Raw genomic sequence first — 23,497 nt, 5'->3', positions numbered from 1 at the left:
TTAACTGAAATAACATATAATGAAACCAGTTTTTACCTTAGGCTAATTGATATAACAAGTGTTTAGTTTCCTACAGCATCTCATCAGTGTTATAATGAAATGACATTGAATGAAACTTACTTGAGGACCTGCTGTACTCTGAATTTTGGTTTTATATTTAAGGCAATGGAAAACTATTGAAGCATTTTAGGCAGAGAAACAGTTTATTCCTCATGTTTATTCATGAGTTTGCTTGCCGATTCATTCCTTGAGCAGGTCTTTATTGAGTATCCAGTGGTGTTGTGGTTGTCCTGGGTAATATATCATGATGAACAAAGCAGCTGTTCTCTCTTCTAAGTTAGTTTACAGTCCTCAGGGAACACGGACACTAACCTGAAGACAAATCACATTTAATTACAAGTCATCACAAAGTGCTGGTAATGATAAGAACAGGTTTCCTGCAACAGACAATAATTTGGTAGAGGTTGGCAAAGTTAGAATATTTTCAACTGAGTACTCAGAGAGGGTCCTCTGAGAGAGTAACAGTTGGCCTGAGTCCTGAAGGATGACCACCATGTGGAGAATGGGGAGGAGCCAGCACTTGTGACTGCAGGAAGGTGGGAACAACTTGGGCATGTGTCAGAACACCCAGTGCATGAGTGAGGGGGCAGAAACAGCACAAGGTATCAGGTCCTTATGTAAGGGATGGCAAGAAATTGGTGTCTTTTAGAGTATTGAATGCTATTAAAGGGTATGACTCCTCTCACTCGTGTTTTTTTATGGCTGCTAGTTGGAAAATGGATTCAATAGGGCTTAGAGTGAAAGCAAAGATCCGATGCATTATTAGAGTATTATAGGCCAGAAGTCCAAACTGAGGTACACACACACACCTCAAAATGCATATTTTTCCCAAAAGTATGTTCATACAACTCCACAGCTTCTAAACATACTTCTCCCTCAAAGTGATTGCCTAAGACGGCACCTGTGATGTGCAGATTCTCCTTTATCATTCCCCTTTCATAGTCATGCATCCCTCCCTCACTTACAATAGGCACATGTCTCTGGAATCTTAATTTTTATATTCCTCTGGGAGGAAAAGAACCCTCTGGGACAGTAACTGGGGTAAAGGGAAACACAGGTCAAAGAGAAAAAGGAAAATGTAAGACTTAATCATTAAAGAATAGTTTCTTCTTTTGTGTTAATCCTCACCCAAGTATATGTGTTTATTAGTTTTTAGAGAGAGGAAGGGAAAGAGAAAGAGAGAGAGAGATCAACACATCAATGTGAAAGAAACATTGATCAGTTGCATCCCATATTTGCCCTGACCAGGAACTCTCAACCTAGGTGTGTGCCCTGACTTGGAACCAAACCAGCATCCTCTTTGGTATATAGGAGGACACTCCAACCAACTGAGCCACCTGGCCATGGATAGTTTGTTCTTACAGTTTTTAAATATATAATAATGGATATCAAGTCACCATAGTATTTATATTTATTGGACATGGTCTCTTTAAAAAATGATTCTTTATTGTTAAAAACAATTTTCTGTATCTTGCGCTCGAGAGCTCTGCTTCCTCTCTGTTCTCTACGTGGATGCGAGAGGGTGATGGAAGTGAGGAAGGAAGGAATCGATAGGAACGGAAAGACGGAAGGAAGGAAGGCATTCCTCATAGCTCTCGCTCTATTCTCCCCACCTCTCTCTCTCTGCTCTCTCATCTCTCTCTCTTCTCCCTCTTCCCTCTCCCTCTACCTCGTCTCTCTCTCTCTCTCGTTCTTTCTTTCTGCCTTGTCAGGTTTTTTTTTTTATTGTTGTTCAGGTACAGTTTTCTGCCCTTTTACCCCACCCCAGCCCAACCCCCAGCCCTTCCCACCTCCTTCCTGTTTCCATCCTCCCCACACCCCCTGTTATTGTCCAGTGTCCTTTATAAATTGTTCCTGTAAACCTTCACCCTTTTGCCCTGAAATTCCCTCTCCTCTCCCCTTTGGTCACGTCCGCCTGTTCTCTATTTCAGTGTCTTTTGGTATATTTTGCTTGCTTGTTTGTTTTGTTGTTTAGGTTCCTTTTAAAGGTGAGATCATATGGTAATTGTCTTTCACTGCCTGGCTTATTTCACTTAGTATAATGCTCTCCAGTTCCATCCATGCTGTTGCAAAGGGTAGGAGCTCCTTCTTTCTCTCTGCTGCATAGAATTCCATTGTGTAAATGTACCATAGTTTTTTGATCCATTCATTTACTGATGGGCACCTAGGATGCTTCCAACCCTTGGCTATTGTAAATTGTGCTACTATGAACATTGGGGTGCACAGGTTGTTTTGGATTGGTGTTTTAGTGTTCTTAGGATATAGTCCCAGCAGTGGAATTGCTGGGTCAAAAGGCAGATCCATTTTTAGTTTTCTGAGAAAATTCCATACTGTTTTCCATAGTGGTTGTACCAGTCTGCATTCCCACCAACAGTTCACTAGGGTTCCCTTTTCTCCACAACCTCTCCAACACTTGTTTATGATAATTTGTTTTTAAAAATAATTAGTTTTCTATTGTTGTTCAATTACAGTTGTCCCCATTTCCCCCCATTACTCTCTCCTGCCTCACACAGCCTCACCTTCCACATTAAAATCCTCCCCCTGCCCTGTTGTCATTGTACATATTGTTAAAAATACCTTGAAATTACGTATAGTAAGTTTTAATCCTTATGACTAGAGGAAATCCTTGTCCTCTCCCCTTGCCCAGCTAGAATTTGTAGTATCTGCATTAACCAGGAATGCTACAGCCAACTGATTGGTTGGTTAGAGGGCATTGTTCTTGTCACCTGGTTATTTGTTTTCTGTGAGTCTGTCTTAGGTCATTGTAGAATTTTAGTCCATTATATTTTCCTCATTAAAAAAATAGTTTGGGTAGCTTTAGTAAATGATTAGAAATGTGTGCTGTGAAATTCAGTCCTTAAGCTATTTTTGTTTTACAAAGTCATGTAATCTATGTTTCCTTTAGGAAAGAAAGTAGGAAGGGAAGGAGAGAGAAAAAACACTTTTTAGCACTATTTAAAACAAAATTTGTATTTAGACCTTATTCCTAGAAGTAAGAAGACACAGAAAGTTTAGGATTAAAAATTTTAAGTATTTGATCCTGATAATCTTACTTATGAATTGGAAAGAGCTGTTTGAATATTCACAACTTTTTTCTCTTAAACACACAGATGTCTGTGCACACACATTTCCTGTGTGCTGAAACTTAGATCTAACAGCGATTATATCAGTAGCAGTGCACACTCCTGTAGCTTGGGTGTGATATCTAAACATCACTCCCTATTAAAGGAATTTGAATTTCAAACCAAAAATACAAGTTTTCCTTTTGAACATCAAGTTAATTCCATTAATGTACATTTTTCTTTGCAAGTGCTTAGTGGTTACTTAAAACCTCTATAGTCTTTATAGCAGCACTGGCCAGTTGAACTTTGAGATAATGGAAATGTATAATGTGTCTTCTATCTAATATGATAGTCCCTAGCCACATGTTTCTATGAAATACTTAAAACATGGCTAGAGAACCTAAAGAACTGAGTTTTTACATTTACTTAATTTTGCTTAAATTTAAACAGCCATAGCTGGCTAGTAGTGACTCCTTTACTGAACAGCTGACTTTTGTAGTGCATCAGATGGATAGATTCCTACATACACACACACACAGACCTAGCAGCTGCTGTTCAGTTTTTCTTATGGGCCTTATAGAGTTGCACTGAAATATACAAGTAGAAGCACTTTCTGATATACAATAGTTGGCCCATTTTTCATTTTTGTTTTTAGAAAAACATCTGTGGTCTAAAAACATGTTTGTCAAAAGTAATTTTCTCTTTAAGAAATAATGGTGAAAGATTAGGTTAGTAAAGGATTTAAGTCACGTTCAAGAGATGTCATAATTGTGTATTCTGTTGTGTATTCATATAATATTAATCACTTAGGTGATAGGGTTATGAATGATAGGATTAATACAGGAAAAAGGAGTAGGGTGGTTATATTATAGAAGTGAGGAGGAGACATTTGCCCATCATGAGAATATATCATCCCAGCATTGAGGTTAATCATTTCAGAGGTAATCATTTATTCAGTTTACTGTATTTCTCAGTTATTTATTCAGTTTCTTTATTGAGAGCCTACTATGTGTGAGAAACTAAATACTTTAGTGACCAAAATAAATATGATCCCTTTCCTTATGGTGTTTATATGTTAGGGAGATTAATCAGGTGATCACAGATACGAATATATTCTTTAAAACTGTGACATATGCTAAAAACAAGTATAATATTTTGTAAGAGTATGCCAAGGGGACCTTATTTAGAATGAATGGTCTAGAGAGGTGTTGCTGAGACATTGATATTTAAATTGAGATGTGAAAAGCATATAGGAACTAGTGAGATTAAGAATGACAAAGGGTTTACTTTATCCATTAGGAGAACCGTATGTGCAGATACCTAAAGGTCATGGTGTACCCAAGGGAACCCAAAAAATCCCAAGTTAGTGGAGACTACTGTTGGTAGACGAGTGAATGAGTAAGTAAATGAGTGAAAGAGCAGATGGTTTGACATGAAACTGTAGAGGTAGGCAGAACACAGATTATATAGGATGGTCATTTTAATGATTTTAGGTTTTATCTTAATGATAATGGTTAGTCTTTAATTATTTTAAGAGGAGCAATAAAAATCCATTTCATGTTTTTAAAAGATTATTCTGGCCGCTGTATGAAGAATAGTGTGAGAGCAAAGGTAGAATAGGGAGAACTTGTTAGGAAGATACTGCGTTACTCAGAGCACAGTAAGTAGGGTATTGGCAGTGGAGCTGGAGAGATTGATTTGGAGACAGATTCAACAGGACTTGCTGATGGATTGCATGTGGAAGCTAAGAGAAAGCTGTGCAAGGCTGACAGGACCTAAGTGGATGCTAGTGTTTTTATGGAACTGGGGGACTAACTGAAGAGGAGTTTAAGGTAAGAATTCAGCTTTGTACGTAATAAATTTGAGATGCCATTGTCCTCTTTCTCATGAGGACATGACACAGGCAGTTGTGTATATGGATTTAGCTCAGAAGAGTGCTCTGAGCCAAAAAACAATATGTAAACTTGGAAGATAACATATGTTGGCTTTAACTTCATGCTAGCCCTTCACAATATGCAGGCTTCTTCCAGTTACCATGAAGTGCACATAACCTGAGAGGGTACCTGTCTACTCTCTGTATTTCTGCAAACTAAGCTGCCAGTGGCTCCATGACTAGCTTCTTACTAAAAAATGTGACTCATGAGAAGTACATAGCATCTTACTCTTAATATAATTACAAGACTTGAGATACTGACATTTATTGATTACCAGTTAACTACCAGTCACCATGGTAACTACTTTCTTAATTAATACAATAGTATTATTTAATCATTTAAACAATAAATTATTAGATACATTTTTAAAGTTTCCTGGATAGAAAAAAAAGCATAAGGTCTCTTGTGTCCTCTTCCAGAAGATTGAAGAAAGGTTTGCATTTTTTTAACTACATGTTCCCTCTCTATGAAGCAATGTCTTCAGCTTTACGCTCTCCTCTTGTTTGGATAAATTCTACTTCTGCATTCATAAAACCTTCTCTGAACTTCCAAGTCTGAGTATTATGTCTTTCCATGTTTTCATCAGCACCCTATACTATTTGTTTTACAGCACTTTGTTAATTCTTACTTACTGTCTGTTGCTTGGACTGTCTCAGTCTCCAATAGAATGAAAGCTCCTTGAGGGCAGGGACTGTGTCTTGTTTACTGTTAATATCCTTAATACCTACCATTGTGACTGGTACATAGTGGCACTCAGTAAATGTTTATTGAGTGAATGAATAAAATTTTATTCTGAACACCTCCCTGAATACACCATATAATAATAGCAGCATCACTTTGTTTACTAAACAGTTTAAGGTTTAATGGCAATTTTATGATTTTTATAGTAGTTACCAAAAAATATTTGAATAGTACATGTTTTTAATCTTTGTTACAGTTCCTTCCCATAGGATTTGATGGAGCACTTTATCCTACCAGAAAAACTCAAAGATTTCAGAATTATAGACTTAAAGAATTAGAATAGATATTATTTATTTACAAGTAATGTTTTTTAAATCTCGATTTTAAGGCATGGTAGCCAGAGTAGAAAAAGAAACTTTAGAAATCATCGTTATGTTTACTTATCGTTCAGTGGGTAATGAAAGACTTATTGTGTCTTATTGGGTGAATATGCTACACTCCAGCCCTGGTCTTGTCGATCTTTGGCGAATGAGAGCTAGCTGCAAGTCTTATGCAGCATCTGGTCTTCAACTCTGAAATGACGGTAAGCTATGTGCATAAAAATATGTAAAAATTCAAAACATTCAATAAAACCAGGTATAAAATGTGATTAAATTAGTTTAAAAGTCTTTGTGATCTTTATTTCCTTCCAATGGGACTAATACTTATGATTATCATTGATAAATTTGACATTAGGTTTTTCAACATGTGTGTCATCTTTCCCCACCTTAAAATAGGTTTATAATATTATTATAACTCTTTCCTTGCTATAATGGGCTACATTTATAGTTTTTCTTTACTTACCTTTAAAAGTCTAGCCCTGGCTGACATAGCTCAGTGGATTGAGCGTGGGCTGCGAACCAAAGCATCACAGGTTTGATTCCCAGTCAGGGCACATGCCTGGCTTGCAGGCCTTGGCCCCCAGCAACCGCACATTGATGTCTGTCTCTCTCTTTCTTTCTCCCTCCTTTCCCTCTCTAAAAATAAATAAATAAAATCTTTAAAAAAAAAGTCTTAAACTGATTTGTGTCATTAGTGATGCAGATTTCTGAGGCGAGTCACTGTGTAGTCTAAAAGTATTATAAATACCAACATGTTTCTCAGAACTATATAGAATCATTCAGTCTTATAAAAATGCCCAGTTGTAAGTTAGCAATATAAACTCTGCTTTTAAGTAGTTTACTGATTTCTGCAGAAGACATCTGTTTTGTCAGTGCAAAGATTGAAGCTATTATTGTTCAAAGATATTTCATTTTTAAAAAATAAGATGTTATTATAAAACATTTTGTTGACAAACATATGGAGAGTACTTTTTAGTGATCCAAGGATCTGAGGAGATGTAACAGTTAAATTCACAATCATTTTCTCTTTGCCATTGTGAGATCGGTTCAGTATTTAAATTAAGCTCTGTTTAGAGGAACCTAATAAGTTTTCTTGTAGACTCTCACTGTAACATCAGTGAATTTGAATCTCCTTTGTTATGGTGACTGGTTATGAAATCAGTCACTTGACAGACCCTGAAGTGAGACTGCTGGAAATACGTCATGTCTGCCTTCATGGTGACAGCTGGCTACAAAACAAACCCCACCAGAGCTATTTTGCAATTGACAAGGGACTTCAAAGGCCAACGGGGCTGCCACTTCAAAGAGAATTCTGCCATCTCTGGCTTGTTGAAAGAAGTTAAATGGCTGTACCCTGCCATAGCAGCGATCTCCGTGTTTAGACTTTTCCTTCTTTTGATCTTGGAAAGATGTATGAAATGGGCTTTAAGTTAAAGGAGTGATATAGTCAGAGTAATGGCAACTCAATATTATTCTGCATTTCACTCCACTTATTAATGGAAATTGCTCAAATATGTTCAAATAAGAGCAAGTCTAAAAACTCATATGTCTCGGAGGATGACTATTCAGAAGAAAAGTTGAAACTCCATATTTAAATGGTGTGGTAGCCACCTTCACAAACATGGAATAAGTCAGTTGGTGTATAAATGAAGCTCTCAATGTGTTTTCAAAACTCCTTCAGTTTCTCCTTGTAGTTTTAATCCCCTTTAGTAGAATCAGATTCTGAATGTTTATAGTAAGAATGGCTGATGATTAAAACCTGTACTCTCAAAGCTGACTTGCATAGTTTAAAATATTTCTCTACTTTTAGTAATCCTATAGTTAAAATTTTAAACTACCTTATGTTGTTTAAAATCTTACATAGCTGTGTTGTATACAATTTTGAAATAATTATCTCATCTTTGTATTAAACAGAAACAAAAAAGATCTGAGTTTTAATAAGACTCTTAATTTAAACATGAGAACACTAACAAGCATCTTCAAGAATAACAAGGGAAAAGCAGCAATGCTGAAAGCCCTAAAAGATATCCCTTTGATGGAGTCATGTTTAGTATACTTGAAAAAATAAAAAACTTTACAAATAGTATGGGAGTAAAAATATGAGGATTCTACGTGTGACATGAAGTGAAAGTGAGGATTAGCTAGAATTTAAAGTTATTATAACTCAGTGACATGGCCTTTTCTTAATTATGTTTTCCTTCTCATCCTATGTATTATATAAGAATAAAAAGCTAAGAATACTTAGATTCTTTTGCCTTGATCTCCTATTTCCTTATTTCTTAAAAAAAAAAATTCCTTACATATGGTAAAAAGTTGACTTGGGACAAGCTTTAGCCACTGTAACTTCCTCTGTATTCTTACCAGATGGGGTCAGTAGACAACAACTTAAAATATTGTGAAGGAATACTGAAGCCCCCAGGAAATAACCACATGCAATGGTGTGATCAAAAAAATCTCTGTGTACATGAGTAGTTTAATGCATTTGTGTTTGTCTTTTTTGTTATCATAGATTCTTCCTCTTGAAAATTCTTTTGATAAGAGTGCATGGTTATCTTGTCCTGGGAGTTCAGGAGATACCTCTGTTTCCGAATTTTGACTTGATTATTTTTTCCTTTTTTTTTTTATTTTATTGTTCTATTACTGTTGTTTCCATCAACAAAGAGACTATGTCTGTATTTTCAAAAGTTATCAAATGAAGAAATTAACTGTAGAGGAAAAGAAATAAAACCTTGGCACTAAAATTGAACCACAGACATGAGTGCCAGTCTGTAGATACTGGTTTTCAAAGTAGACATGTTTATATATGTCTTCTGTCTAAACTGAATAACCACTGCTGTACTGGGGAGTACTCTTAGAATCTCTGTGGCAGATCTCTAACAGATGACATTTAGTTTGCTTGTAATGAGTTCCTGGGGTTTTTGGCCCTTACTCTGTTTTCTCCTGTGGAGAAGTTTGATAAACCAAGTTATTGATGACAGAGGCAGTCACCTAATACATGGTTGAAGGTGAAATCATGAGAGCCAGATGGCTTCGCACTGATTTTTGTATGCAGTTTATGTTCTCCTTGGCTGCACCTTCCTGGATGTTTTCAGTGAAACATGTTTTCCTAGAGAAATTCACACAGCAGGATTTGTCCTACCCAAGAGATGGTTTTGTGTGTGGCACGTCCTAAGCTCTATTTTGGCACTTATTTGTCCCTTCCTTGTATCTCCACCCTCTTTAATGAATAAATAACGAAGCAATAAATGTTACTGTAAAGTGCATTAAACCAGCAGTTTAAGGGATATATATTCTAATTCTTCTGTTTACTAGTGTGATTTAGGGTAAGTTCTGTATTCTTTCTAAGCCTCTCTAGCCTCATCGGTGTAGAGTAAGTTATTATCTCCATAAGTGTTTTCATAGGCTCTAAAGGCAGTATACAAGTGCTCAGCCTTATTAGTGTGGCCACAGTTATGCTGTTTGTGTCTGTGTGTGTATCTACACACTCAGGTGATGCTTATGAGTTCCCTCCTAGTATTCTTGGATTGCCAGACATTTAATTCTAGCCTTTTACTTTTCTCCTTTAGCTAATAGTAAATTTTTGATGAGCTCAAATAATTGTCATTTCATTTACCAATATTTTTGTACCATTTTCCAAGGATTTTATTGAAATAATGTTTTTGTCCACAAAAAAATGAACCTCTAATTAATGAAATGTCACTCTGTTTACCTCTAGGTAGCTGTTTGATTTATTTTTCAGTAATGCAAATGATGATTAAGATTTTCAGTTTAGATGGCAGTAAACTTTTATTTTTATTGTTGAAATCTTAAGGAAACAGTATGAAGCTGTTTTATTTAAATTGTTCATGTGATCTTAGAAAAAGAGCTAAAGCCCTAAATTCTCTTTTCCATTGGTAACGTTATACTAGTTGAGAGGATTGCTGTTTTCTCTAATGAAATGGAATTAATACTTTCTCCATGTGAGAAATTTTAACTAAAAAAGAAATTTTTTTTCAAAACCTGGACAGCTTCTACAGCCCTTATACCACATACTTTATCCTGACTTCCTAGCAATGCAGAAAAAACAATTTTTCAGAAGAGAAAGTACCAGACCTCGAAGTTCAAGGACAGCCTTGTCAGTCCACCTCTGTTGGTATTTATTTACCTGAATTACTCATTTCTCACAAACCTAATGAAACATAAAGAGACCTCAAACCTAGTTGCAGTAGAGTATAAAATGGTGATTGTCACATCTTCTTTGTTAGTGCTGCTGGAGAGAGAAAACGTGGTGTTATTTAGATTACTTCTTTCTTCCAAGAGTTAGAGAAGAACCGTGGAGTTTATGTGGACCCAAGAAATTATTAATTTTTATTTTACTTGATTCTGGTACAGCCTGCTTGTTGATAAAAATAAACAGATTGTAGGAGACATTAATCAAGTAACAGTCTTCTAAAAAATAATTTTCAGTGTTTTAATTCAGATTTTTAGTTTTGATACTATGTTACTAAAAAATTGCCTAAATAGAATTGGCAGTGAGATAAACACTGGCCATTCTTAAGGCCTCTTTCCAACATCAGTGGCATGAGAGTCATAGTAGCAGGGGGATGTTTGCTTTGCTTTGAATGTGTGTATGTACATTTTATTGATATCTGATTTTTCAGGCTTCACCTAGGAATGGGGAATGCTTATTAATAGCATTTAGTGACCCAGGTTTTCTTAGTTGATTTTTATTTAAAGAGGAAAATTGAGATGGCTTGAAGAAGAAGCATTTCTTTCACATTGTCGTGTTTCCACTCTTAAAATTTCTCTTCAGTTGAAGGTTTGTTACCATAGCATAGTATTACTGGAAAGTTAAAGGTGGTTGCCAGTGAAGGAATGCAGCCAATGAGTGTGAATTTACCACATCTACAGTAAGTCTTAACTGTGTGACTACTTATAAACTGGATTCTATTATAGACATACCCAGCACTATCCAGTGTTCTATGGGAATGTCGGCCATATTTTTGAGAGATGGTAAAAACATTTTATAAATTCCTCACCCATGGAGCACGTTCATTATTTAAAGTGTCATTTGTGGATTTTATTTGTTCTCATAAAACCTTTGGCAGCATTGACGTATTGGAGAAATGCGACAGTATATAAAAAATGGAAAAATCTAGGGACTCCCAGAATTGAATTGTGGAAATACAGGTTTCTGTGCTTTCTTCTTCAGTGCTGTGTCTGTGACTTCTACTCATATCTGGGTCCTTCATAAAATCAGGAGTAAAAGATAATAATAGTACCTGACAATACCCAAGTATAATACACTGCTAAAGCCAGTGGTGTCTTTTTTCATTAGCTTACCTCAAGAATCACGTAGAATATTTTATTTTCAATGAATAGGATAGAAAATTATAATCAACATTATTACATGAGTATCATGTAAATGGGGACCAAAAGAAAATAAATAAAAATTTTATATACATATTTTGGTAGCATCTCTTTTATTTTGAAGTTAGTATCCAATCAGAGAACCTAGTGGAGTCAAGTTTATTGTTCCTCTCACCCAGGATTTCATCAGACATTGTCTAAAAAATAAGACCCAATCATCTGTGCTCTACTGCACCATCATCCCTATATTGTTCAGTACTTTCTTGCAGTCACCCAGCTTTCCAATTTCTCTTATCCCTTTAACATATTACCACTAGTCACCAAAATTCACAAATTCATCTATCTTTTTTCATTCATTAATTTAATGAACATTTGTTGAGTATCTATCTGCTGGCACAAACATTTTTAATTCCCTTCTCAAAGAATCTTGCACCTTCTTTGCCTAAAGTGTAATCCATCCTCTGCCCTGGAAACTGCAACAATCCTTTCCGGCTGTAAGTATGTATTCTGAACTTAGAGGTAAGACTCACATCCTTGCTTAATTACTGCTATACTTTCAAGCCATTTATTCCTCTGTCATATTTTTATAAGAATCCTTGATTCTTCAAGCCTCATGTTATTCAGCTATAGCTTTGAAGCTTTTCATTAAAGACTTTTGTTAGTTATCCTACATGGATAACCCAGTTGTTACTTTGCCTTAGTTTTTTTTTTTTTTTTTTAAAGATTTTATTTATTTTTTTAGAGAGGGAAGGGAGGGAGATAGAGAGAGAGAGAAACATCAATGTGCGGCTGCCGGGGGTCATATCTTGCAGCCCAGGCATGTACCCTGACTGGGAATTGAACCTACGATACTTTGGTTCGCAGCCCGCGCTCAATCCACTGAGCTACACCAGCCAGGGCTACTTTGTCTTAGTTTGTTGACCAATTGTATATGCCTCCATTGACTTTATTCATTCCATAACTGGCATTCTAGACCTTGTTGTAATCTAGTCTGCCTCCAGCTTCACTCCTTAAGCATCTTCCTCTCTAATCAGAATTTTCTATAATTTTAGCTTTTTTTGTCCAAGTATTAACCACTACAACTGTGTTTTCACATCATCTGAACGAACTTGTTTCTTTTGGTCTATCCTAATCTATTAGCCTCTCATTGCTTCCCTCTCTATTCAGCTTAGATTCCTTGGTCCATTATTTTCATAATTCTGATTTTAACATTCTAAATCTTCTTGCTCCTCTATTTAGTCAGATCCCTTTGGTACTTTCCTTTTGCTTTTGGGATAAAAGCCAAAGTCCCTAATGTAGCCAACAAGGTCCCTCTACATCTGTTCCCTTCCTCCCTCTCCTGCCACATTGGCCCCTTTTTCCTTCTGTCCTCGGGGCTTGTGATACTTGGATATTTTTTTATCTTTTGTAGGTGTATGCTTTCTTACTTCAGGGCTGGTAGACATGCTGAGATCTGAAGCTGGAATCCCCCTTTCCACCCTATCACCTCCTGGACTTTTTTGGAGAAACTCTCTAGACCCCCAAAACACAGCTCAGAACCTCATGTTATTTAATATTATGCCATCCTGTAACTCCTTACATAACTTCACAATTTATAATTACATATTTATGAAATGTATTAATTAATGATTATATCTCTATATGGCCTCTAAGCTCAAGAGAGATAGGGGAACATGTCTGTTTTGCTTTCTGTTGTGCCCTAATACATAATACATATTATCTGGTACGTGGTAGGAAATAAATATTTTGGAGGGCGAGAGGCAGGAAGGATGAAAAGATGTAAAGGTGGGCATGGGAACAGTCCCCAGAGTGGTTCTTTAGGCACACTTGTGGGATGCTGTTTTAGGGCTTTCTGAACATGATAACATCACAACGCAGCAGCATTGACTGTGCTCACGGGGGTTGGACTGTCTGGGTTGGACTCCTGGCTCAGCGTCCTCGGGTTGCATAACGTTCAGTAAGACACTTAGACTCCAAACTCGTTTCATGTTCTGTAAAAATAAGGAAAATAATAATGCTTACAATGATGCTCACAGCACACATAAAGCACTTAGAACACTCAGTATTCATACAATGTAAGTAGCTATTACTATTATCACTGTAATAGCTATAACTAATCTGTATTCATAAAGTACTGTACTGTTAGTATATATCTTGTCAAAGAATTACCATGCATTGGTCAAAAGTACATATTGGGAAGAAGAGATTTCTAGTTTAAACACTACCACAAAACTGCTAGGAATTCTGTAAATTCAAATTCTTGTTAGTGGTGATGGTGGCTGCCTAAAGGGGTGTGTTAGGAGAGGGTGGTTGAATGTACGTACTTATGTACATAATGTGTCCACTCTCACTAATACTTCAAAAATGCTCCATACCTCCATCTTAGTAACTTTTCTTTTGTAATTATAAAGAGTGGGTCTTAATCTAGGATTTTCTTGAAATCGAGAAAATATTGGCCTTCTCAAATGAAAATCTAACTTACATGATGAATGCTTAACCTCTAGATAACTTTTTCTTTGTACCACTCCTTTTTTCTTCTGTTTTTTCCCTTTTGGAGATTTGTGGCTCTTAATCTCCCAAGAAACTATAACAACATTTTCCATAATCATCTTGGAAGCTACAAGAAGTATTTTGCTCTCAGTTTTGCTCTTCTGTGGAACAGAAGAAGGTGGGAAACTTGAAGTTGCAGGCTTTGCCAGCACCAGAAGCACTCAATTGCTTTGCTTTCTTAAGGAAAATGGGTCTGTGGTAAAGGCATAATTTGTTCCCTTCTTATTTTGAGTAAAAGTTTATTAGCTTGTGATTTAAGCAAACCATCTGGTCCTGCTGGCACTACACACTATCAAGCCCTCTGTTTTTTCCTTAATATGTTACTGGAGGCAGTTAAGTTACATACTTGAATCCCAGCTCCAGCCTGCTTTGTTTTTGTTTTTGTTTTGGTCTTAAAACACATGCTTTTGAAAATTTTACTGTGACCTCAAGCACATTTTTAAATTGTGGATAATTTCTTCATTATTTAGTGTGGTATATAGCTCTTTTTTTTTTAAAGATTTTATTTATTTTTAGAGAGGGGAGGGAGAGAGAGAAAGAGAGACATCAATGTGCGGTTGCTGGGGGTTATGGCCTGCAACCCAGGAATGTACCCTGGCTGGGAATCGAGCCTAGGACACTTTGGTTCCCAGTCCATGCTCAATCCACTGAGCAACGCCAGCCAGGGCTTATAGCTCTTTTTTTTTACTCAGCTTTCATTACCTTCATTTCTCAGTAGTATACCCAAAGCAATTGCTGTGTGGTAGGCATGTAAAGGAGTAGATATTCAAATGGAGATAGTGGAATATATTCTCCAGGATTATGGAAAAGTAACAAAGTGTGAAGTATTTCAGTTTGACCTGAAACTGTTCCTTTGTCTTGGAGCCAGAGCACAAGTCAGATGATTAGTTAGAAATCCTGGTTTATGGCAGCATTCTTGTCTTAAGTACTAACGTGCTTTCAAATTTTTTTTAAGATTTTATTTATTTATTTTTAGAGAGGGAAGGGAGAGAGAAAGAGAGACAGAGAGAAGCATCAATGTGCGGTTGCTAGGGACCGTGGCCTGCAACCCAGGCATGTGCCCTGACTGGGAATCGAACCTGCGATGCTTTGGTTCGCAGCCCACGCTCAATCCACTGAGCTATGCCAGCCAGGGCTCAAATTTTTTGAATGTATGTATGACCTGAGGTAGAAATACCTTGAGGGACTAGCATTAAAATGGATAGGAAAATTAAGCAATCTTTAAGAAAATTATATTTTAATAACAGGCAAAATGCTGTAAAAGAATGGAATCAAAGGTAAATCATGTCTGTAAACATGGCAGACTAGATGCCCAGAAAATAACTTTACCACAGAAATAACTGAAAGTAGTTGATAAAATATGCATTTATAAGTTGGCAAGAATATAAGAAATTCTCATGTCAGGGGAGGAATAGACAGGAAATTCAACGATAAGTACTTGATAAGCTGTTGACCTTGAACATTGGGTTTTCCTATATTGGCCACCCATGGTAAAAAATCTGATGGACAACTAATCCTTGCCCTTTTAAAAAAAGTATTCACAATGCCCAAAATTGGTTCTTTGAAAACACTTGAAAATTGACTGGCCTTGGATGACACAAAAAATATGGAAAAAGAAGGCACCATGAATAATTTTTGGAATGATAAAGGGCTCATATCTGTACATCTTGCAGGTATTAAAAACATACAAGGTTCACTTTGCCAGTACATTTGAAAATTTAGACTGAGTAAATGCCAAGAAAAACAGAATTTAGCAAAACTAGCAAAATAGGGAAAAGATAGTCTGAAAAAAAATGACTCTGTAATAAATTTTTCCCCCACAAACTTCAAGCCCAGGGAGTTACACTGGTAATTTTTAATTACATAACAAGGAGCAAATAATTTTAGTCTGGCAGAAACAATTTCAGAAAATAAAATGGAATAAGTAATCACCAATATATTTTAAAAGACTAGTGAACTTCATCTCAAAATTTGGCTAAGTTAATACAGAAAAGAAAAGGTTTAGGCCTGCCTCAAACATAAATATAAATGCAAAATTTCTAAACAAAATATTGCCAATAAAGATTTGGTGTATGTTACCCTTACCAGGTGGCTCAGTTAATTAGAGTGTCACCTTGTACATCAAAAGGTTGTGGCATTTATCTCAGTTGGGGCACATATGGGAGCCAGCTGATTGATGTTTCTGTCTACATAGATGTCTGTCTGTCTGTCGTTCTCTCTCTCTCCCCACCCCTGCTTCTACCTCCACCCGCTTCCTCTCTCTCTTAAAGAAAGAAATCAAAAGCCCTGACCAGTGCCACTCAGTTGGTTAAGCATAGTCCTACAAAGCAAAAGGTTGCCAGTTTGATTCCCAATCAGGCCACATGCCTGAGTTGTGGGTTCAGTCCCCAGTCCCCGCAGCTACAAGAAGCAGCCAATTGATGGCTTCTCTGACATTGATGTTTCTCTCCCTTTCTTTCTCCCTGCCTTCCCCTCTCTCTAAAAGTAAATAAGTCTTTTAAAAATAAAAAAAAAATCAGTAAACATATCCTCAGGTGAGAATTAAGAAAATGTATGTAAAAAAGAAAAATATTCTCTTTTCTAAAAAATTAATTATTTTTAGAGGGGAAGGGAGGGAGAGAAACATTGATGGATTGTCTCTTGTGCGCCCCCCATCAGGGACCTGGCCTGCAACCCAGGCTTGTGCCCTAATCAGGAATCAAACTGGTGCCCTTACCTCGTTTATTGTCTCTTTACTGCACTAATAGTTCTATGAAGGTACAGATTTCTGCTTCCCTTGTTTATTGCTAGATCCCCTGTACCTAGAAAAGCTCCTGGCACCCAGCTGGTGTTGAACAGGTCCTTGATGAATTGAATGAACAAAGTTGCGGGTGGTTTCCCTTTGGGCTTCTGCCCCTTTCTCAACCTCTCTTTCTAGATCTGTCTTCCAGGCTCCTCACTGCATCTGCTTCCTGTCTGCCTGGCACTGCCGGACACCCTGCTGCCCCTGCTGCCATGGGCTCAAGACTCAGACAGCTCTGCCCCGTGGGCAGGGCATCCTGGAAAGCGGCCAGCTCCATCCCCCAGCCACGAATACCTTGAGTAGGACACTGGGGCTTGGGTGACTCAGCACATAAAGTGGGTGGTGCTCCCAGGTGGCTCGCCCACCACCTCTTCTCAGGGTGTCAGAGCCACCTGGTGGAGGGTCCACTACCTGCCTCAGCAAAGTGGCTCCCCTTCTCTGGGCCTGGCGGGTACTACTGAGCCCTCCCCGCTGATGTAGATTTAGCAAGACTACAGCTATCTGGTGGCCTACACCCAGAGGGTGCAGCATCGCCCTTTACCTACTCTCTGCTGTGGGTTGCTGGGGTCAGCCAAGGCCAGGTGCTCTACCCTACTCAAGGACTGGGCTCATGGTCCGCCCTTTGAGTTCCCTGCCTCCTATAGGCCTCGCACCTCCTTGCTCTTGGGCCAACACTGTGCCCACGTCACAGGCGAGGGAACTGAGGTCCAGACCACTCTGAGTGGAAGACCAGGATGCCCCAGGCGGACTTCTGCCTTTAGTGAATGCCCAAACCCGCCCTGCCCACAGCTGCATATGGAGGCCAGGGCCAGTGGGCAGTCCACAAGCTTCGCATCCTGAGTCCTTGGTTTGGGGTCTCAGTTTCCTCAGCCCTTTTTAGAAAAATATTCTTAAAGGAGTTTAGTTCATCTCAGGGTTTTAAGATTGGTATCACTAGAAAATTAGTAAGTATGGTTTGCCATATTAAACAAATGGTGTTGGGAGATCTGGACAGCTACATGCAAAAAAAATGAAACTCGGGCACCAACTTATACCATACACAAAAATAAACTCAAGATGGATTAAAAATTTGAATATAAGTCACAGCACCACAAAAGTCCAAGAGGAGAACATAGGCAGGAAAATCTCAGATATTCCATGCAGCAATATTTTCACTGATATATCCCTTAGAGCAAGGGATATAAAGGAAAGAATAAACAAATGGGACTTCATCAAAATAAAAAGCTTTGCATGGCTAAAGAAAACATCAGCAAAATGAAAAAAGAACTAACCATATGGGAAAATATATTTGCCAGTGATATCTTGGACAAGAGTTCAATCTCTAAAATACATGAAGAACTCACACAACTCCATTCCAGGAAGACAAACAACCCAATTAAAAAATGGGCAAAAGACCTGAGCAGGTACTTCTGCAAGGAGGACATACAGAGGGCCCAGAGACATAAGAAGGGATGCTCAGCATCACTAGCCATCAGAGAGATGCAAATTAAAACCACAGTGATGTACTTCACACTGGTGAGAATGCCCATTATAAACAAAGCAATAAACAACAAGTGTTGGAGAGGTTGTGGAGAAAAGGGAACCCTAGTGCACTGTTTGTGGGAATGCAGACTGGTGCAGCCACTGTGGAAAACATGGAATTACCTCAGAAAACTAAAGATGGAATTGTCTTTTGACCTGGCAATTCCACTGAGACTCTATCCTAAGAATCCTGAAACACCAATTCAAAAGAACCTATGCACCCCAATGTTCATAGTAGCACAATTTATAATAGCCAAGTGCTGGTAGCAACCTTAAGTGCCCATTGGTAAATGAATGGATCAAAAAAACTTTGGTATGTTTACACAATGGAGTACTGTGCAGCAGAAAAAAGGAGCTCCTTCCCTTCACAACAGCACAGGTGGAACTGAAAAGCATTATGTTAAGTGAAATAAGCCAGGGAGCAAAAGACAAATACCTTATGATCTCACTATAAGTGGAACCTAATCAACAAAACAAACAAGCAAGCAAAATGTAACCAGAGACATGAAACAATGAACAAATGGACAGTAACCAGAGGGGAGGGGAGAGAGAGATAACAGGAGGAAATAGGGGAAAGGCCATCAAAGAACATGTATACAGGACATATGGACAAAGCCAAGGGGTGTATGTACGGGGTGGAGGGGGATGAGTGGGGCAGGGGGCATGGTGGAGGGAAAATGGGGACAACTGTACTTGAACAACAATAAAATAAGAATAAAAGATGATAAGAGAAAGTGATATGATTATCTCAAGAAATGCACAAAAATTTATATTAATCTATAACTTTAAAAATTCTTAACTAGCTGCTGATAGAAGGCATTTCTTTGCTTAACCTGATAAAGGACTTATTTATGGATAAAACTTGTAAGCATTCCTTTTAAATCAGAAATAGAACAGAGTTCATGCTGTCATCATTTGAGGCTGTACAGTAAGTCAAATAAAAGTAATACATATTATAAAAATGGTAGGGAAAGAAAAATACAGTCAGATATAATATGGTTATCTATGTAATAATTTTTTAAAAATCTATGGATAAATAAAAGCATCTAAGAAAGCTACTAGATACAATATCAATATACAGAAGTCAGTTAAATTTCTATATCCTGCACCAAACAGAACTTTTTTAAAAAAGTTACTATTTACTATAACATTTAAAAGCATATAAAGTGCATAGGAATGAATCATTAGAATATTAGAAGTTTTGGGGGAAAACTATACAAATATTTGAAAGATATTAAAGTCCTAACTATATCTCTTGCATGAACTGTTCTAGAACAGTGCCTGGAACATGATAAACACAAATATTTTTGTAGAAATTCAAGAATAGCTAAGATGAGCATCTAGGATATCAGACCTTATAAAGCTATAACAAGACAGTGTGATTTTGGTGCAGGACTAGGCAAACCAGTAAACAATAATAAAAAGTACAGAAACATGATTGATAAATGTCAATGGTGATTTTAGAAGAGATTTTTAATAAATGGTATCAAGACATCAGATATCCCTATGGGGAATACTGAAACCGTACCTCTACTTCACACCATGAGCAAGCAACAAGCCATTCCATGTGGATTAAAGACTAAGTATGAAACATAATACTTTAAAACTCTTTAAAAGCTTCTCAGTCGGGTACTACAAATACTACAATCACAAAAGAACATAGCAAATTTTGATGGTTAATTTTATTCGACAACTTGACTGGATCACGCAGGCGCTCAGATATCTAGTCAAACTCTTCTCTGGGTGATTTTGCCAGGATGTCTTTGGATGAGAGTAACATTTAAATCCACAGACTTGAGTAAAGCAAATTGCTCTTCCTAATGTGGGTGGCTCTCATCCTGTTTTATTCAGTCTCCAGTCAGTTTAAGGCCTGAATAGAACAAAAAGGATCCCCCTCTCCTGAGTGAGAGAGTAAATCCTGACTGATCATGTTCAAACTGGGACACCAGTTTTTGCCTGCCTTTGGACTTGACCTGAAACACTGGCTCTTCCTGGGTCTTGGCGCCAGCCAGCCTTTGGACTGGAATGACACCATTGGCTCTCTTGGGTTTCTAGCTTACCTGTTCACTCTGCACATCCTGGCACTTGTCAGCCTCCATAAGCACATTCCTTATAAAAGTACATTATATATATTTATGTTTTATATAGAATTCATTATAAAACATAATTTGTATTTTATGTGTTAATATAATGTAATAACATAATTTTATTAATCATCATATAACAGTGTATTTTACTTTATTTATTTATTCATTTGTCAGGGTTCTCCAGATAAACAAAACCAGTAGGATATATACTGAATACAGTGTGTGTCTGTGTGTGTGTGCATATACATACATATGTACTTTGTTCAACATGTAGGCTGTTTTTCTCTGGAGAACGTTTACATATATAAATATAAAATATTTATTTCTCATTCAAATAGAGTGGGGGGTTAGCATGGTTGGCTCTGCTTTAGTTGCTGACTAGGCTGGCTCTGATCCTCATGGCTCATTCTAGGACCCATTTCAGAGGCAATAGGTACTCACTACATAGTTTTTTTGGTGATGCTGGAAATACAGACTAATCACACACATTGCAAGCCTCATCTGTGTCTGATCTGCTAACATCCCATTGCTCAAAGCAAGTCACATAGCTAAGCCAAAATCTAGGGTGTTTTGTCCATCATGTGGCCTGGACAGCAGTGTGGAGATATACTATTACTACAGAGGAATGATTAATTGGGACCACTAATTCAGTCCTCTACTGAAGGCAATATAAAAGTTGGAAATATGCAGTTATGAGAATTATAGAACTATAATTATACCCAACAACATGGATGAATCTCACAGACATAACCCTGAGAGAAAAGAATTTTATACTATGTAATTTCATTTGCACAAAGTTAAAACAAATAGGCAAGACTAACCTGGATTATGAGAATAATGAATAGTCTTTATCTGGAAAGGGGATATAAGGAAGTCTCTGGGGTAGTAGATAGTGCACTGTTTATTGGTCTGTGCTGATTACATACGTGTATTCTGAGAAAATTCTTCAAGTTGTACGTTTATTTGTGTATTTTTCTGTCGTATTTCGGTAGAAAGTTTAGATACTGTGTATGTAGAGTGGGTTTCTTGTGTATAGAAAGGAGCAGTAGGTTATTTACACATGTTGTTATATGTGTACAAAATATGTCTCCAGGTTATGTGAGAAATCGATAATATATCTCACCTGGGGTAGTGAAAGACAGGATGAGAGGGAGAGTTTTTAGATATGTTTAAGATAAGTTCATAAAAGATGGACACACCCTACACTATTTATTAGAGCTCATATAAATGATGCTATCCATTAGTGATTTTGTGTTATAAGAACATACCTTGGCACATCAGTTCAATTCAGCTTTAGATAAGATTTTATATGAATTAAACTGGTAAAACGAAATCATCATTATTGGCAGTTTCAAAAGGACAGACAGTGTTATATATATTTATGTAAAGCTAATGTGACTACAGAGCTGAGAACTGCATAATATGTATTCTCACAGCAACTAGGACTGAAGGTGCTGTTAGCTGAGAACATTAACTTGATCACCTGTGAAATGATGCACAAAATAAAGTAATCCAGGTGCCAAAACCCAAAATGTATCTGTTTATTATCAGTGTTCAGCAGCTGTTCCAAGTCAGCATGGAGACATTGATTAGGTTAACAACTCCAATATGTTATGCTGCAATTTTGTCTCCAGACTGCTGTTTTATTTACTACTATGCAAATTGGTTTATGTAGGGGTCAGTGAATGGCAGATCCCCTGTCTCTGCCTACACTTACCTCTACCTCTCAAAGGTTTCCTGTCACCAAAATTATTTCTTGGCAAGGAGCAACCTGAAAAACTGTCGTGGTTGGTGCAGTTGGCTGGTTCATTACCTGATTGAGGTTAGTTTTTGGTAATCATAGATATTTTATCAGCATATTTTCTGCTTTTGAATTAGAATGAACATGTTTATTCAATTGTGATTCAGGAACCACTCAGAGTAAGTAGAAATGACTATAAAGTACATAACTAGCTCTTAGTTTTTTGTGTTTTGACATTCTTTGTCTCCTAGTGTTTTTTTTTTTTCCAGGTCTTTTTACTTCAAGCATTCTGTCTCCACCCTATGTAATCATATGTGTATTTTATTCCTGCCTTCCTTTAAAAAAAAAAAACTACCTTGAAAGCAAGAAATTATCTGATTACATTCTAGCTGTTTTTTAAAAAATAAATTATTTTTAATGGTGTAAACAGAAAAATCATTTCTGTTTATACTAAATCTGTTATTAGTCAAGTTTATATCTCATTTCCTAAAATTCTTCGATAAACATTTATTATGATTTTGTTCTTTATATTTTTACTGTGTTATATTGTTATGTCCATGGAAATTTCTGAGCCATTTCTAAATAAATGTCTTAAAAAGGAATATCTATGGCAGAGGGTCCCTTCTGAACTTATATGTCCTTCCATTTATAAAAAACAAAATGAAGTTCTTCCTGACTAAAACTGAAAAGAATTATAGTGGAGGGATGATCAGAGATTTACATCATTATTTGCTATGTCTTACTGATACATACATTTGCTCCAGACAGTATACAGAAGTTTGATTTGTGTGTGTACTCAATTCTGTAGACCCAGGAGTTGCCTGTTGCCCGGTCCTCTGAATGTAACTGATCAAGAGGTTCAGTTTTTCTCTTTTCCTTATTTCTCACAGGTGGAGGAGTTATTGATGGCCATGGAGAAAGTAAAGCAGGAACTAGAGTCCATGAAAGCAAAGCTGTCTTCTACTCAACAGTCTCTGGCAGAAAAGGAAACTCATTTGACCAATCTTCGGGCAGAGAGAAGGAAACACTTAGAGGAAGTTCTGGAGATGAAGTAAGTGTTTTAATCTTATTCTTCATACATGTGCTTAATAGCAGTACTTTTTCCATTGCTTTCTTCTTCTGGACCTGTTTATTAGCTCTGACACACTTAGCCTCTTTTTACTGCCATCTTGTATTTCTCACTGCCTAGAACAAATTTGGGACAAATCCTGGTCAAATAGAAGTATTTTTGACTCTTCTTTATTGAACTTTAAAGTCCTCTAGAGTATGTGTGTTTGCATCCAGTTGCACCTCTGAAAATTCTGAGAACTTCTGGGATGTTTGGCAAATTGTCAAGCATATTGAGATAAC

General features: G+C 37.1%; 1 protein-coding gene across 9 annotated transcripts in view; it reads left to right on the top strand.

Annotated features, from left to right (window-relative positions):
- ERC1 (ELKS/RAB6-interacting/CAST family member 1) overlaps positions 1-23,497 on the top strand; it is a 557,388-nt gene that overhangs the window by 279,574 nt on the left and 254,317 nt on the right. For 8 of the 9 annotated variants that reach the window (XM_028531610.2, XM_036018479.1, XM_036018478.1 and 5 more), the window contains one exon: positions 23,038-23,198. In XM_028531610.2, coding sequence (XP_028387411.1) covers positions 23,038-23,198 — 161 coding nt within the window. Of the gene's footprint in view, positions 1-23,037; positions 23,205-23,497 lie in introns of all 9 variants that reach the window. The other variant, XM_036018483.1, reaches the window with a different exon arrangement.

This window comes from Phyllostomus discolor, chromosome 2 (assembly GCF_004126475.2).
Source record: "Phyllostomus discolor isolate MPI-MPIP mPhyDis1 chromosome 2, mPhyDis1.pri.v3, whole genome shotgun sequence".
Classification (NCBI taxonomy): domain Eukaryota; kingdom Metazoa; phylum Chordata; class Mammalia; order Chiroptera; family Phyllostomidae; genus Phyllostomus; species Phyllostomus discolor.
Note: the sequence above shows the minus strand (reverse complement) of the source record. Positions and strands in the feature narration are given on the sequence as shown.